The 16,797-nt window shown below is 38.4% G+C and overlaps 1 protein-coding gene across 7 annotated transcripts in view; it reads right to left on the reverse strand.

The window, feature by feature from the left end:
* Positions 1-16,797, reverse strand: part of kcnip4a (potassium voltage-gated channel interacting protein 4a) — a 161,281-nt gene that overhangs the window by 13,144 nt on the left and 131,340 nt on the right. For all 7 annotated transcript variants that reach the window (XM_046851433.1, XM_046851427.1, XM_046851428.1 and 4 more), the window contains one exon: positions 4,026-4,150. In XM_046851433.1, coding sequence (XP_046707389.1) covers positions 4,026-4,150 — 125 coding nt within the window. The remainder of the gene's footprint in view (positions 1-4,025; positions 4,151-16,797) is intronic.

Raw genomic sequence — 16,797 nt, forward strand, 5'->3', positions numbered from 1 at the left:
CAGTGTAATTAATACATGAATTGTGATTAAGGCTTCAATTCAAGGTAAGTATAATTATAAAATATGTAAAATGAGGGGGTACTGCAAACAATAGCATGCTCTGTTAATAAATATAATTAAAGTATCTATCTTTCTATTCATAAAGGTTTTATTGTCATTATTATTTTGACATTGAGTTTATCTACTATGAAGTCAACCTTATAGTATAGTATAGTATAGTATAGTAAACTTTCCAATTGTTAAAAAACATTAAGACATAATCCTGATTTTTCATTATTAATATTTTAAAACATTATAATTTTCTTCAACTGGTTTCCACAAGTACAATTATATAATTTTAGATTCAAATCATTAGCATGCAAAACTGTGCTTCCAAAAGAAATTTCTAGGTTCACTAATTCCCACTGTGGGGGTAAAATCTATTTTTACAGGCATTTGCCAGTCATGCAGATGTTAATATAGAACATACCAAAAACCCAAAGCCATAATGCCTTTTTTAAAACCCACAGTAAAGACATTTATCTCTAGAACAATATATTTGCATTTTTTTACAAATCCAATGTTTTTAGTTACTAGGAAAATTTCATTTCAAGAAAAAATAGAGTTAGTACCAAATGTTCCTTGTCTTCATTTTATTTCTATGTCCCTGGGCAATTTTGTATGTAACAGTAATCTGCAGAAAATCATCAGCATTCAGAAGCTATGTAGTATTGGTCATTAAGTCATCAAATATATTTTTTGCACAAAATGTTAATCTTTAACAATACTAAAACTCCAAGGTCACATAATTAGCTTGTGTTGTGCCAGGTAAACAAACACACAGCAGAATTATAACATATAATTGAATGGTGCTCAGACCGAGAGCCTGAACAGATTCTTTGTTGTTGAGCTGAACTCTGGTTAATTAAACAGGAATGCCTGTTGAAGCTGTCATCCTTCGCCTAGTTTGCACAGAGGATGAGAGACGCAGAGTAATTACAAGCTAAAGAGCCACTGCTTCTCTCGCTATGCCATCACTTTCTTTGGCTCTTAACAAAAGTCAAAAGTTCTATTAACATCATTTAGCCTGGAGCAGCAACACACAGTTCATTACACTTTATAAATAAGCTGAGTGTAATTAAGCGTTTTTCTGCCTTGTCATCCATGATTAATCAATAATTAGCTTACAAAGTGATAGGGTTGAGCTGGGAAATAAAGTCATGTTGAAGGACGTTTCTAAAGATTCGGATATCTGCGGTATAACAGACAATATAACAAAACAAAATTTTGTTACAAAACATTTGATTTACAGAATGAATTCAAATTTGACACTGCTGTCTCTAACCAAAGAACTTATATAAAAAGAACTTGATGAAATACTTAACCAACATAGCTAACCATTCCATCCTTCAACGTCATTGGAACACACTGGAACCAAATTGATTTACCAAACACCGGCTAATTCACCATATAACAAGACAATGACCTGAAGTACCTGTATAGGTCTCAGCTCTGCAGGCATTTTTTAAATAGCAGTCAGCTGGAATGTTATTTATCATGGAATGGCCTGCCAAGTTCCTGGACTTATAGAACTGACGTAGAATAAACTGGAACACAAGGTCAGAAAGAAATATCCAACTAAGAGCTTGTGAACTTTGGCAAGTTTAACAAGAGGCATGACAAAGAATTTTAGCTAAATGTTTGGAGAAACTAACTGTTCTGATTCCAAGAGTGTGTAAGGCTTAGTATAATATTCATGCTACGGGTGATATTTAAATAAAAAATAAAGTTTAACAATTGTACATTAATAACTTGTTTGGTAATTCATACTATTAAATTACTTAGTTTGTTGTGCAAGTACTTAGTTTGCTGCATATGTCTAAAAGTAAACTATAAAATACTAGGTTTTTCCACACTTTTGACAGTTATTGCAAAAAAACCTTCAATTAAGGGGAAGACAGAACACACTGGAAGCAATATTTGATTAATAATTGGCAAAGCCATTTTAGACCCATTCACAAAGACTTTAGGTACATACATATACATTTAGTCCAATTTACATTTATCCTATCTTTTAGTGCTTCATTTAGGATTACTGTAAATGCACGACGATGTTTAAGAAATCAAATCTTTAAATGCTTTTTCGGTTTTGTAAAGATCTGAAAAATGACTGGATAAATGTACAGAAGGATTTCTAAATATAATTAACAATTACAAATGTCACCATTTATAGTGCATTTATGTTGCGTTTGAAAGGAGAAGAGGTGGTGAAGGTGGAGGAGTTTAGGTACCTGGGGTAAACAGTGCAAAGTAATGGAGAATGGAGAAATAAAGAAAAGAGTGCAGGAAGGGTGGAGTAGGTGGAGAAGAGTGATAGCAGGAGTGATTTGTGATAGAAGGGTATCTGCAAGAGTGAAAGGTAAAAGTTTATAGGACTGTGGTGAGACCTGCAATGTTGTATGGATTAGAGACAGTGGCATTGAGTAAAAGACAGGAGGTGGAGCTGGAGGTAGCAGAGCTGAAGATGTTGAGATTTTCATTGGGAGTGACAAAGATGGACAGGATTAGAAATGAGTTTATTAGTGGGACTACACATGTAGGACGTTTTGGAGACAAGGTGAGGGAGGAGAGATTGAGATGGTTTATATGTGCATCGGTAGGAGAATACTAAAGATGGAACCACCAGAAAGAAGGAAAAGAGGAAGGACAAGGAGAAGGTTTATGGATGTGGTGAGGGAAGACATGCAGGTAGTTGGTTTGAAAGAGGCAGATGTAGAGGACAGGGGGTATGGGGATGGATGATCCGCTGTGGCGACCCCTAATGGGAGCAGCCGAAAGAAGCAGAAGAATAATAAGAAGAAGGAAAAGAAGAAGAAGACAATTATGTCTAAAGAATACTAAAGTAGTTTAGATTAAGCTTATCATAATAGGTACAATCATTCCACATTTTTCTATCAAGGCTTAAGCTTGTATTACAAGCCTACTTGTTGTAATGAGAGAACTTATTGGGTGAGATGTAAGCACACCTAGTTAACACAGTAGTACGGTAGTAGTCTTTTAATTTCCTTCTAGAGATTTACAGAAGGCCAACAGTTCTGACTATAACTGCCATAAAGGTTTTAAAGCATGGCTATGGACATCTCCTACTTCAGAGATGATGCCAAATGCCTGTTACTTAATTTCAGGCTTTGTGTCAGGTTGAAAGCCAGATAAAGATTCAAAATTAAAACAATTAAAAAGAAAGAGGCTTTTAGCACTTCACAAAATGCTAGGTAATGGACAATCAGCGTTCTATCATTGACATTAATTACAGGAAATCTGGTGGATGTTTGGATCTGGTGGAAAGAGGGTTATGAATAAAAAATGTTAATTGATACTTAGTATCAGCAGACATTTAGTGAATAGACAGTGTATGCTGTTGGTCAACAATACTTTATCCTTTAAAATGGCACAAATAGGAGATGATGAGAGATATTTTGACAGCTCCAGAAACCTCAGCCTTTAGATAGGCCCACTTCACCAAGCTCTTCCGCATTCACCCTATTTACATTTCAAGAGCTTAAAATGACAATAAATAATATTTTGATAATATTATATTATTATTATGCATACTAAGCATGCACAAATATCAAACTATCTGCAGATAAATGTTCTCCTCCAGCTTGCTATACTGATACTGATGCTATGAGTCAGTGTTTTGCCAAAATTAGGACATGCATTGTTGATCAGTTTTCTGATCTTCATATCTGGATCATGACTGGCAAGCAGATTTCTTTGGGTTTGGAGACACTGTACACCTTTTTAAAACATGATACTATTATATCACAATCAAATGAAGTATGTCCTGGTAAGAAAGTTTCTGTAAGGGGTATGTGGTTTAATAAATCTTAAACAGCACTGCCACTTGTAACACTAAGAACATGTTTTATGTGAAAGTTTTTATAATCTCCATCATTTTAATGCACTTATGTCCTTAGATTTGTTACTGATTTACTATATTAACACATCTTACGTCAATCAATCTTCAAAATGAGGATGTAGCTTACATTTTTGAAGCCGCGGTAGAGAATCTGTAGCTCTTTGCGAGAGAAGCGAGTCTGGGCTTCCAGCTGTTCCAGGGCTTCTGGCCGATGGCGCACAGCTGACAGCTCCAGCTCATCCTCAGTGCTGTCTGTGGAAGACACAGTGGAATATATGCATGCATCAGACTCACTGAGTCTTTTTTTTTAAATAACTGTACACATGTTAAAAATCTAATAAAGCTATAAGCATTGCAAAAGGCCCTCAACAGCTGAGACTAATAATCACTGCTGTCATATCTACAAGTGACAAAGAATTAGTTAAACATCTGTCATTCTCATTACAGGGTTCCTCGTACCTTCTGCATTCTCAGCATTTTCTTATATACTTCAGAAACTTCTCATTCAGCCATGTCCTTAATTCTAAAGCAAGCATTTCAAGTGTTTCTGAGCTACTAAACTAAGCTGTAATGACGATGTCTTGTTCACACTATTTGGGTGTGTGGGACTCTCAGCCCCTCCCACATTCTGACCAGTATCAGCAAACACTGGACAAAAGATGCAACCAGATACAGTACAAATGCATTATTTGTAATGCACATATTGTTAGAAAGCTATAGCTACAATAAAGATACATAGAGTTAAGCTACTAGTTTGTTTAAAACCAAATAGTCAATATTTTAACCGTTACAAACAAACATTAATATTATCTTTATCTTTTACCTAATGCTTAAAAATGTTTTTTTTTTTTATGCAAGTCCACTATACTGAAACATATTTGGAGCTCTGAACAGATGTATAGTGTCATTGTGGTACACTTGTACTCTTGACACTTTCTGTCATCTCCGGCTTTTCTTTTCTTTTTCAGTTGTGATATTTTCTAATAAGCCTACTGGTTCTGTTTTACAAAATATAAACACATAATTCTCATTAAGCAAAGAACTATTAATGAATTAATTCACAAACCCATTAAAAATTGTCTGTACTGGTTTGAAAACCGCAACTCGCATAGTTCAAATATGGTTCCTTGCCGTTTGAATTAATCACTGAAAACTTTCAAATGTCCAATACATTCATCTTTTTTAATCATGTTTTTTTTGGTACTGATCGCTTTCTGTACATCTGCTGGCTTCATGCTGACAATGCATTTTTGTCACTGAGTAGTGGCATTATGAAATAAGAAAATTGAGTTTTCTTTAAAAAACAACACATTTGAGTTATGCCAAAAAGAAAATAATACTTTATGTACAGTACAGCCCAAACTAAGGCATTTTTTATTCTCTCTTAAATGTCAATCAGCAACCAGACTCTTACCTATGTAGAATGACTCAAATACTGTAATTGCTTCAGTTTTCACCTGCATAAATTCGGTCAATTTGTGTATTTAGGGATTTGATGATAAAGTCAATTATTCAAGTTCTTTGATGCTGTGACTCTTTAGTACCACATCTTATTAGGTGCTTAATCTGCCTCTGATGGGCATTTTGGACCGTGAATATTAAATCATTAATTCAAAATATAATGCTTTGAATATGAAAACGAATATACAGATACCAGCAATTATTACTTAAATTGATTAGAAGCAAAAAAGGTGCCGCTTTATTGCATTGGACATGAAGTAAATTATTAAGTAGAAATGTGAGTGTGTCCTTTCTAGTCAGTGTTCAAAATATATATTCTCTCTTACTGCTCCACTGTGTCTTGTTGTGTTCACATCCCCTTAGACACCTGATAAAAGCCAAAATGAGTTCAGTGTAAACAGCCAGCTCTCTTCAGCTGTTATCAGACCTGATAGTCCAGGGCTTTCGGATTGGTAAGAGGCACTCAACCATAAAGCATATCACCATGGTAGTGAGGTCTCTTACAGGTACAGCACTATGACACAGAGGACCAGTTAAAGGGCCATATGTGTCTTTTTATTAAAGGCTGGTGTGTTATGTTGCATAACACATGATTCAATCACTTCAGCATAAAATGCATCTGGAAGAAAAAAACAAAACATCAAAATAAAATTGTAAATCAAATACCATTCTTCTAAACTCAGCTTTTTCTATTCTATACTATTTCTATTCTATTTTTCTATTTTCACATAAATTTTTTATTTGTGAAAAATAAAGTTGTTTAATGAGTAAAAATAATTAAATAATTAATGCAGTTGTCTGCAATGTTATTTTGTGCTCAAGTAATTGTTTTAAAATGTAAGTTCTAATTAATATTAATTACACATAATTAGTTTATACTAGTTAGAACCTTATGGCAAAGGCTGAATCCCATTTGCACCACTGCCAGCGTGTAGTTGAATGTAGTTAAAAAAGTTTATTTACTGTACTCTTCCTTCAGAATCACCCCTACACAATTTCTCTTTCCATCTACACCATGATAGAACAGTTTAACCCCACCTCCAATGTTCCTGCTATTACTCCCTTTCCCTTTGGTCTCCTGATCACACACCATATCCACCTTTCTCCTCGCCATCATATCAGCTACCTCTCTCCCTTTCCCAGTCACAGTACCAAAATTTAAAGTGCCCACCCAAACCTTCACTCTCCTCCACTTCTCCTCTCCCTGCTGTCTCTGTCGACGTCTTCCTCCTCTCTTTCGGCCAACAGTAGCCCAATTTCCACCGGTACCCTGTTGGCTAACAATACCTGTGGCAGTCGTTGGTAACCTGGGCCTCGACCGATCCGGTATGAAATTCTAGTTCGTGATCCGCATATTTGATTTGGCATTTATTTTACGCCGGCTGCCCTTCTTAACACAACCCTCCACATTTATCAGGGCTTGGGACTGGCACTAAGAGTGCACTGGCTTATGCAACCCTAATGGCTGTGTTCTGTGAAGAAATAGAGACTGATAAAGCCAAAAGAACAGTGCAATGAGAGGAGATGGAAGCACTTAATTAGTTTATACTAGTTAGAACCTTATGGCAAAGACTGAATCCCATTTGCACCACTGCCAGTGTGTAGTTGAATGGCATAGTAGCAATGTACAAAACTAGTAACACTAAGCGCACAATAGACCAACATGTTAAAAAAGTTTATTTATATATATATATATATATATATATAAATAAACTTTTTTAACATGTTGCATATATATATATATATATATATATATATATATATATACAGTGAGGAAAATAAGTATTTGAACACCCTGCTATTTTGCAAGTTCTTCCACTTAGAAATCATGGAGGGTCTGAAATTGTCATCGTAGGTGCATGTCCACTGTGAGAGACATAATCTAAAAAAAATCCAGAAATCACAATATATAATTATTTTATTATTAACTATTTATTTGTATGATACAGCTGCAAATAAGTATTTGAACACCTGTCTATCAGCTAGAATTCTGACCCTCAAAGACCTGTTAGTCTGCCTTTAAAATGTCCACCTCCACTACATTTATTATCCTAAATTAGATGCACCTGTTTGAGGTCGTTAGCTGCATAAAGACACCTGTCCACCCCATACAATCAGTAAGAATCCAACTACTAACATGGCTAAGACCAAAGAGCTGTCCAAAGACACTAGAGACAAAATTGTACACCTCCACAAGGCTGGAAAGGGCTACGGGAAATTGCCAAGCAGCTTGGTGAAAAAGGTCCACTGTTGGAGCAATCATTAGAAAATGGAAGAAGCTAAACATGACTGTCAATCTCCTCGGACTGGGGCTCCATGCAAGATCTCACCGTGGGGTCTCAATGATCCTAAGGAAGGTGAGAAATCAGCCCAGAACTACACGGGAGGAGCTGGTCAATGACCTGAAAAGAGCTGGGACCACCGCTTCCAAGGTTACTGTTGGTAATACACTAAGACGTCATGGTTTGAAATCATGCATGGCACGGAAGGTTCCCCTGCTTAAACCAGCACATGTCCAGGCACGTCTTAAGTTTGCCAATGACCATTTGGATGATCCAGAGGAGTCATGGGAGAAAGTCATGTGGTCAGGTGAGACCAAAATAGAACTTTTGGGTCATAATTCCACTAAACGTGTTTTGAGGAAGAAGAATGATGAGTACCATCCCAAGAACACCATCCCTACTGTGAAGCATGGGGGTGGTAGCATCATGCTTTGGGGGTGTTTTTCTGCACATGGGACAGGGCGACTGCACTGTATTAAGGAGAGGATGACCGGGGCCATGTATTGCGAGATTTTGAGGAACAACCTCCTTCCCTCAGTTAGAGCATTGAAGATGGGTCGAGGCTGGGTCTTCCAACATGACAATGACCCGAAGCACACAGCCAGGATAACCAAGGAGTGGCTCTATAAGAAGCATATCAAGGTTCTGGCGTGGCCTAGCCAGTCTCAAGACCTAAACCCAATAGAGAATCTTTGGAGGGAGCTCAAACTCCGTGTTTCTTAGCGACAGGCCAGAAACCTGACTGATCTAGAAAAGATCTGTGTGGCAATCTCTCCTGCAGTGTGTGCAAACCTGGTGAAAAACTACAGGAAACATTTGACCTCTGTAATTGCAAACAAAGGCTACTGTACCAAATATTAACATTGATTTTCTCAGGTGTTCAAATACTTATTTGCAGCTGTATCATACAAATAAATAGTTTAAAAATCATATATTGTGATGTCTGGATTTTTTTTTTTTAATTATGTCTCTCACAGTGGACATGCACCTACGATGACAATTAAGTGGGAGAACTTGCAAAATAGCAGGGTGTTCAAATACTTATTTTCCTCACTGTATATATATATATATATATATATATATATATATATATATATATATATATATATATATATATATATATATATATATATATATATATGTGTGTGTGTGTCTTATGTCATTTGTAGTGATAAACATATTATATTTCTTTTCTTGTAAATTGTGATTTTCTTTTTCTCTAAATATAGTGATGGAATAATAGAAAATAATGGAAACTCTAGACCCGCTGATGTGGTCTGGGATTTTAAGCAGTTACAACATTTTTGTTTATAATATTATGCGAGTTGTACAAGATGAAAAAAATTGCCATTTTATTATTCAGTTTTTTTTATTCTCTTTATTCTAGTTATTCCGTAATTACTATAAATTATTCACAATCTACAGTAAAAATAGTGAGGAGATAAAAGATGTGTTGTAATGATAGTGAAGGCTCAGAATGTGTGGATGGGATTTAAGTGTTTAAGAAGTGAAAGCAGTTGCGTAATGGTTGAAAATTTGTTTGTTAGAAGGCATATATGAAAACAAATAATATCCTTTTGTTTGTCAAGTCCACTGATCTCAAGCCCATGAAAATACTGGCCTGGAAGATAACAGAACAGCCGTCTGTAGGATAAAACCTGAATTCTAACTATATAATATAGCACAGCCACTCTACCACCAGATACAGTACATCAACAAATAGAAAAATAGATTGAGAGGGTGCACAAAGAGAGAGACAGATTAAAACCGGTCTGTGAAGAAATAGAGACTGATAAAGCCAAAAGAACAGTGCAATGAGAGGAGATGGAAGCACTTAATTAGTTTATACTAGTTAGAACCTTATGGCAAAGACTGAATCCCATTTGCACCACTGCCAGTGTGTAGTTGAATGGCATAGTAGCAATGTACAAAACTAGTAACACTGAGCGCACAATAGACCAACATGTTAAAAGTTTATTTATATATATATATATATATATATGTGTGTGTGTGTGTGTGTGTGTGTGTGTGTGTGTCATATGTCATTTGTAGTGATAAACATATTATATTTCTTTTCTTGTAAATTGTGATTTTCTTTTCTCTAAATATAGTGATGGAATAATAGAAAATAATGGAAACTCTAGACCCGCTGATGTGGTCTGGGATTTTAAGCAGTTACAACATTTTTTTTATAATATTATGCGAGTTGTACAAGATGAAAAAATTGCCATTTTATTATTCAGTTTTTTATTCTCTTTATTCTAGTTATTCCGTAATTACTATAAATTATTCACAATCTACAGTAAAAATAGTGAGGAGATAAAAGATGTGTTGTAATGATAGTGAAGGCTCAGAATGTGTGGATGGGATTTAAGTGTTTAAGAAGTGAAAGCAGTTGCGTAATGGTTGAAAATTTGTTTGTTAGAAGGCATATATGAAAACAAATAATATCCTTTTGTTTGTCAAGTCCACTGATCTCAAGCCCATGAAAATACTGGCCTGGAAGATAACAGAACAGCCGTCTGTAGGATAAAACCTGAATTCTAACTATATAATATAGCACAGCCACTCTACCACCAGATACAGTACATCAACAAATAGAAAAATAGATTGAGAGGGTGCACAAAGAGAGAGACAGATTAAAACCGGTCTGTGAAGAAATAGAGACTGATAAAGCCAAAAGAACAGTGCAATGAGAGGAGATGGAAGCACTTAATTAGTTTATACTAGTTAGAACCTTATGGCAAAGACTGAATCCCATTTGCACCACTGCCAGTGTGTAGTTGAATGGCATAGTAGCAATGTACAAAACTAGTAACACTGAGCGCACAATAGACCAACATGTTAAAAGTTTATTTATATATATATATACAGTGAGGAAAATAAGTATTTGAACACCCTTCTATTTTGCAAGTTCTTCCACTTAGAAATCATGGAGGGTCTGAAATTGTCATCGTAGGTGCATGTCCACTGTGAGAGACATAATCTAAAAAAAATCCAGAAATCACAATATATAATTTTTAAACTATTTATTTGTATGATACAGCTGCAAATAAGTATTTGAACACCCTTCTATTTTGCAAGTTCTTCCACTTAGAAATCATGGAGAGGTCTGAAATTGTCATCGTAGGTGCATGTCCACTGTGAGAGACATAATCTAAAAAAAATCCAGAAATCACAATATATGATTTTTAAACTATTTATTTGTATGATACAGCTGCAAATAAGTATTTGAACACCCTGCTATTTTGCAAGTTCTTCCACTTAGAAATCATGGAGGGTCTGAAATTGTCATCGTAGGTGCATGTCCACTGTGAGAGACATAATCTAAAAAAAATCCAGAAATACACGGGAGGAGCTGGTCAATGACCTGAAAAGAGCTGGGACCACCGTTTCCAAGGTTACTGTTGGTAATACACTAAGACGTCATGGTTTGAAATCATGCATGGCACGGAAGGTTCCCCTGCTTAAACCAGCACATGTCCAGGCACGTCTTAAGTTTGCCAATGACCATTTGGATGATCCAGAGGAGTCATGGGAGAAAGTCATGTGGTCAGATGAGACCAAAATAGAACTTTTGGGTCATAATTCCACTAAACGTGTTTGGAGGAAGAAGAATGATGAGTACCATCCCAAGAACACCATCCCTACTGTGAAGCATGGGGTGGTAGCATCATGCTTTGGGGTGTTTTTCTGCACATGGGACAGGGCGACTGCACTGTATTAAGGAGAGGATGACCGGGGCCATGTATCTGAGTATTGCACACCTTGTGCTTTTGGGCACTCAGTGATGTTGCAGCTCTGAAATATGGCCAAACTGGTGGCAAGTGGCATCTTGGCAGCTGCACGCTTGACTTTTCTCAGTTCACGGGCAGTTATTTTGCGCCTTGGTTTTCCACACGCTTCTTGCGACCCTGTCGACTATTTTGAATGAAACGCTTGATTGTTCGATGATCACGCTTCAGAAGCTTGGCTATTTTAAGACTGCTGCATCCCTCTGCAATATATCTCACTATTTTTGACTTTTCTGAGCCTGTCAAGTCCTTCTTTTGACCCATTTTGCCAAAGGAAAGGAAGTTGCCTAATAATTATGCACACCTGATATAGGGTGTTGATGTCATTAGACCACACCCCTTCTCATTACAGAGATGCACATCACCTAATATGCTTAATTGGTAGTAGGCTTTCCAGCCTATACAGCTTGGAGTAAGACAACATGCATAACGTAGATGATGTGGTCAAAATACTCATTTGCCTAATAATTCTGCACTCCCTGTATGTGTGTGTGTGTGTGTGTCTTATGTCATTTGTAGTGATAAACATATTATATTTCTTTTCTTGTAAATTGTGATTTTCTTTTTCTCTAAATATAGTGATGGAATAATAGAAAATAATGGAAACTCTAGACCCGCTGATGTGGTCTGGGATTTTAAGCAGTTACAACATTTTTTTTTATAATATTATGCGAGTTGTACAAGATGAAAAAAATTGCCATTTTATTATTCAGTTTTTTTTATTCTCTTTATTCTAGTTATTCCGTAATTACTATAAATTATTCACAATCTACAGTAAAAATAGTGAGGAGATAAAAGATGTGTTGTAATGATAGTGAAGGCTCAGAATGTGTGGATGGGATTTAAGTGTTTAAGAAGTGAAAGCAGTTGCGTAATGGTTGAAAATTTGTTTGTTAGAAGGCATATATGAAAACAAATAATATCCTTTTGTTTGTCAAGTCCACTGATCTCAAGCCCATGAAAAATACTGGCCTGGAAGATAACAGAACAGCCGTCTGTAGGATAAAACCTGAATTCTAACTATATAATATAGCACAGCCACTCTACCACCAGATACAGTACATCAACAAATAGAAAAATAGATTGAGAGGGTGCACAAAAGAGAGAGACAGATTAAAACCGGTCTGTGAAGAAATAAAGACTTCTTCTTCTTATTTCGTCTTCTGCCATTATGGGTCGCCATAGCAGATAATCCGTCTCCATACCCCCCTGTCCTCTGCTTTTTTTTATACCAATCTCTGAACTCCTCCACCTTCTCCACCTCTTCTCTCTGCTACCGCACCACTCCACTACCCTTCCTCTGATTCACACACATGTACTCTGTCTTACTCCTACTGACTTTCATTCCTCTTCTTTCCAGCACGTACCTCCACCTTTCCAGGCTCTTCTCCACCTGCTTCCTACTCTCACCACAAATCACAATATCATCCGCAAACATCATAGTCCATGGAGGCTCCTGTATGGCCTTGTCCGTCAACCTGTCAATCACCACTGCAAACAGGAAAGGGTTCAGAGTTGATCCTTGCTGCAGTCCAACCTCCACCTTGAACCAGTCTGTCATTCCTACTTGACACTTCAATGCTGTCACACTGTCCTTATACATGTTCTGCACCACCCTCACATACTTCTCTGACACACCTGACTTTCTCGCACAATACTACAACTCCTCTCAGCACCCTGTCGTACGCTTTCTCTCAATCCACAAACACACAATGCAACTTCCTCTGACCTTCTCTATACTTCTTTGTCAACATTATCAAAGCAAATATTGTGTCCATAGTGCTCTTCATCGGCATGAAACCATACTGTCGCTCACAGATGGTCACCTCTTCTCACAGCCTGGCTTCCACTACTCTTTCCCATAACTTCATGGTGTGACTGATCAACTTTATTCCCCTGTAGTTACTGCAGGTCTGCACATCTACCTTATTCTTAAAGATCGTACCAGCACACTCCTTCTCCATTCCTTAGCCATCCTCTCACCTCCCAAAATCTTGTTAAACTGCCATCTCTCCTAAACATCTCCACGCTTCTACCAGTATGTCATTTGGTCCTACTGACTTTCCACTCTTCATCCTTTTAATCACTGCTCTCACTTCCTCCTTACTAATCCTATCCACTTCCTGCTTTACCATTTCTCCAACATCCAACCTTCTCTCTCTCTAATTTTCCTCATTTATCAGTTGCTTAAAACACTCCTCCACCTTCTCAACACACTCTCCTCACTATTCAACACATTTCCATCTCCATCCTTTATTGCTCTAACTTGCAGCAAATCCTTCCCAGCTCTAGCTCCAGTATCCCCTGCCAACATGGTACAGTCTCCAATCTCCAGGTTGCATCTCCTACATAGAACATAGTCCACCTGTGTGCACCTTCCTCCACTCTTATATGTCACCCTATGCTCCTCCTTCTTCTTAAAATAAGTATTTACCACAGCCATTTCCATCATTTTATCAAAATCTACCATCATCTGCCCTTGCTCATTAAAGTCTGCCCCAATTCCTAATTGTTCTTACCTAGGTACACTCTCCTCCATCTCGAAACCCAATTGTGGAGCATAAGCACTGATGACATTTATCATCACCCCTTCAATCTCCAGCTTCACATTCATCACTCTATCAGAATCTTTACCTCCACCAGACTCTAACTGTACTCTTCCTTCAGAATCACCCCTACACTATTTCTCTTTCCATCCACACCATGATAGAACAGTTTAACGCTACATCCAATGTTCCTGGTCTTACTCCCTTTCCACTTGGTCTCCTGATCACACACCATGTCAACCTTTCTCCTCGCCATCATATCAGCTACCTCTCTCCCTTTCCCAGTCACAGTACCAAAATTTAAAGTGCCCACCCAAACCTCCACTCTCCTCCACTTCTCCTCTCCCTGCAGTCTCTGTCGACATCTTCCTCCTCTCTTTCGACCAACAGTAGCCCAATTTCCACCGGTACCCTGTTGGCTAACAATACCTGTGGCAGTCATTGGTAACCTAGGCCTCGACCGATCCGGTATGAAATTCTAGTTCGTGATCCGCATATTTGATTTGGCATATATTTTACGCCAGCTGCCCTTCTTAACACAACCCTCCACATTTATCAGGGCTTGGGACTGGCACTATGAGTGCACTGGCTTCTGCAACCCTAATGGCTGTGTTCTGTGAAGAAATAGAGACTGATAAAGCCAAAAGAACAGTGCAATGAGAGGAGATAGAAGCACTTAGCGAACTTGCTTTGCATAGTGGGAGACTGCTTTATGGCAGAGGAGCAGAGGAAAAGCTTGCGGAGACGTGCTCTTACTCCACTCCTGCCACCTCGCCGAAGACAAACAGAACCTAGAAGATTCACCAGGAGCATCAGCATGGTTAGCAACAGGATATAAAACATGCATTGAGTTGGATCTGGTGCAGGAATGACAGGTTTTCACTGAGATTGGAATCAGCATTGTTGAATATGTGTTGAGTGTTGAAGAGAATCCTGTATGGCCTTGTCCGTCAACCTGTCAATCACCACTGCAAACAGGAAAGGGTTCAGAGTTGATCCTTGCTGCAGTCCAACCTCCACCTTGAACCAGTCTGTCATTCCTACTTGACACTTCAATGCTGTCACACTGTCCTTATACATGTTCTGCACCACCCTCACATACTTCTCTGACACACCTGACTTTCTCGCACAATACTACAACTCCTCTCAGCACCCTGTCGTACGCTTTCTCTCAATCCACAAACACACAATGCAACTTCCTCTGACCTTCTCTATACTTCTTTGTCAACATTATCAAAGCAAATATTGTGTCCATAGTGCTCTTCATCGGCATGAAACCATACTGTCGCTCACAGATGGTCACCTCTTCTCACAGCCTGGCTTCCACTACTCTTTCCCATAACTTCATGGTGTGACTGATCAACTTTATTCCCCTGTAGTTACTGCAGGTCTGCACATCTACCTTATTCTTAAAGATCGTACCAGCACACTCCTTCTCCATTCCTTAGGCATCCTCTCACCTCCCAAAATCTTGTTAAACTGCCATCTCTCCTAAACATCTCCACGCTTCTACCAGTATGTCATTTGGTCCTACTGACTTTCCACTCTTCATCCTTTTAATCACTGCTCTCACTTCCTCCTTACTAATCCTATCCACTTCCTGCTTTACCATTTCTCCAACATCCAACCTTCTCTCTCTAATTTTCCTCATTTATCAGTTGCTTAAAACACTCCCTCCACCTTCTCAACACACTCTCCTCACTATTCAACACATTTCCATCTCCATCCTTTATTGCTCTAACTTGCAGCAAATCCTTCCCAGCTCTAGCTCCAGTATCCCCTGCCAACATGGTACAGTCTCCAATCTCCAGGTTGCATCTCCTACATAGAACATAGTCCACCTGTGTGCACCTTCCTCCACTCTTATATGTCACCCTATGCTCCTCCTTCTTCTTAAAATAAGTATTTACCACAGCCATTTCCATCATTTTATCAAAATCTACCATCATCTGCCCTTGCTCATTAAAGTCTGCCCCAATTCCTAATTGTTCTTACCTAGGTACACTTTCCTCCATCTCGAAACCCAATTGTGGAGCATAAGCACTGATGACATTTATCATCACCCCTTCAACTTCCAGCTTCACATTCATCACTCTATCAGAATCTTTACCTCCACCAGACTCTAACTGTACTCTTCCTTCAGAATCACCCCTACACTATTTCTCTTTCCATCCACACCATGATAGAACAGTTTAACGCTACATCCAATGTTCCTGGTCTTACTCCCTTTCCACTTGGTCTCCTGATCACACACCATGTCAACCTTTCTCCTCGCCATCATATCAGCTACCTCTCTCCCTTTCCCAGTCACAGTACCAAAATTTAAAGTGCCCACCCAAACCTCCACTCTCCTCCACTTCTCCTCTCCCTGCTGTCTCTGTCGACATCTTCCTCCTCTCTTTCGACCAACAGTAGCCCAATTTCCACCGGTACCCTGTTGGCTAACAATACCTGTGGCAGTCGTTGGTAACCTGGGCCTCGACCGAGCCGGTATGAAATTCTAGTTCGTGATCCGCATATTTGATTTGGCATATATTTTACGCCAGCTGCCCTTCTTAACACAACCCTCCACATTTATCAGGGCTTGGGACTGGCACTATGAGTGCACTGGCTTCTGCAACCCTAATGGCTGTGTTCTGTGAAGAAATAGAGACTGATAAAGCCAAAAGAACAGTGCAATGAGAGGAGATAGAAGCACTTAGCGAACTTGCTTTGCATAGTGGGAGACTGCTTTATGGCAGAGGAGCAGAGGAAAAGCTTGCGGAGACGTGCTCTTACTCCACTCCTGCCACCTCGCCGAAGACAAACAGAACCTA

The sequence above is a fragment of the Silurus meridionalis genome, chromosome 6, assembly GCF_014805685.1.
Source record: "Silurus meridionalis isolate SWU-2019-XX chromosome 6, ASM1480568v1, whole genome shotgun sequence".
Taxonomy (NCBI): domain Eukaryota; kingdom Metazoa; phylum Chordata; class Actinopteri; order Siluriformes; family Siluridae; genus Silurus; species Silurus meridionalis.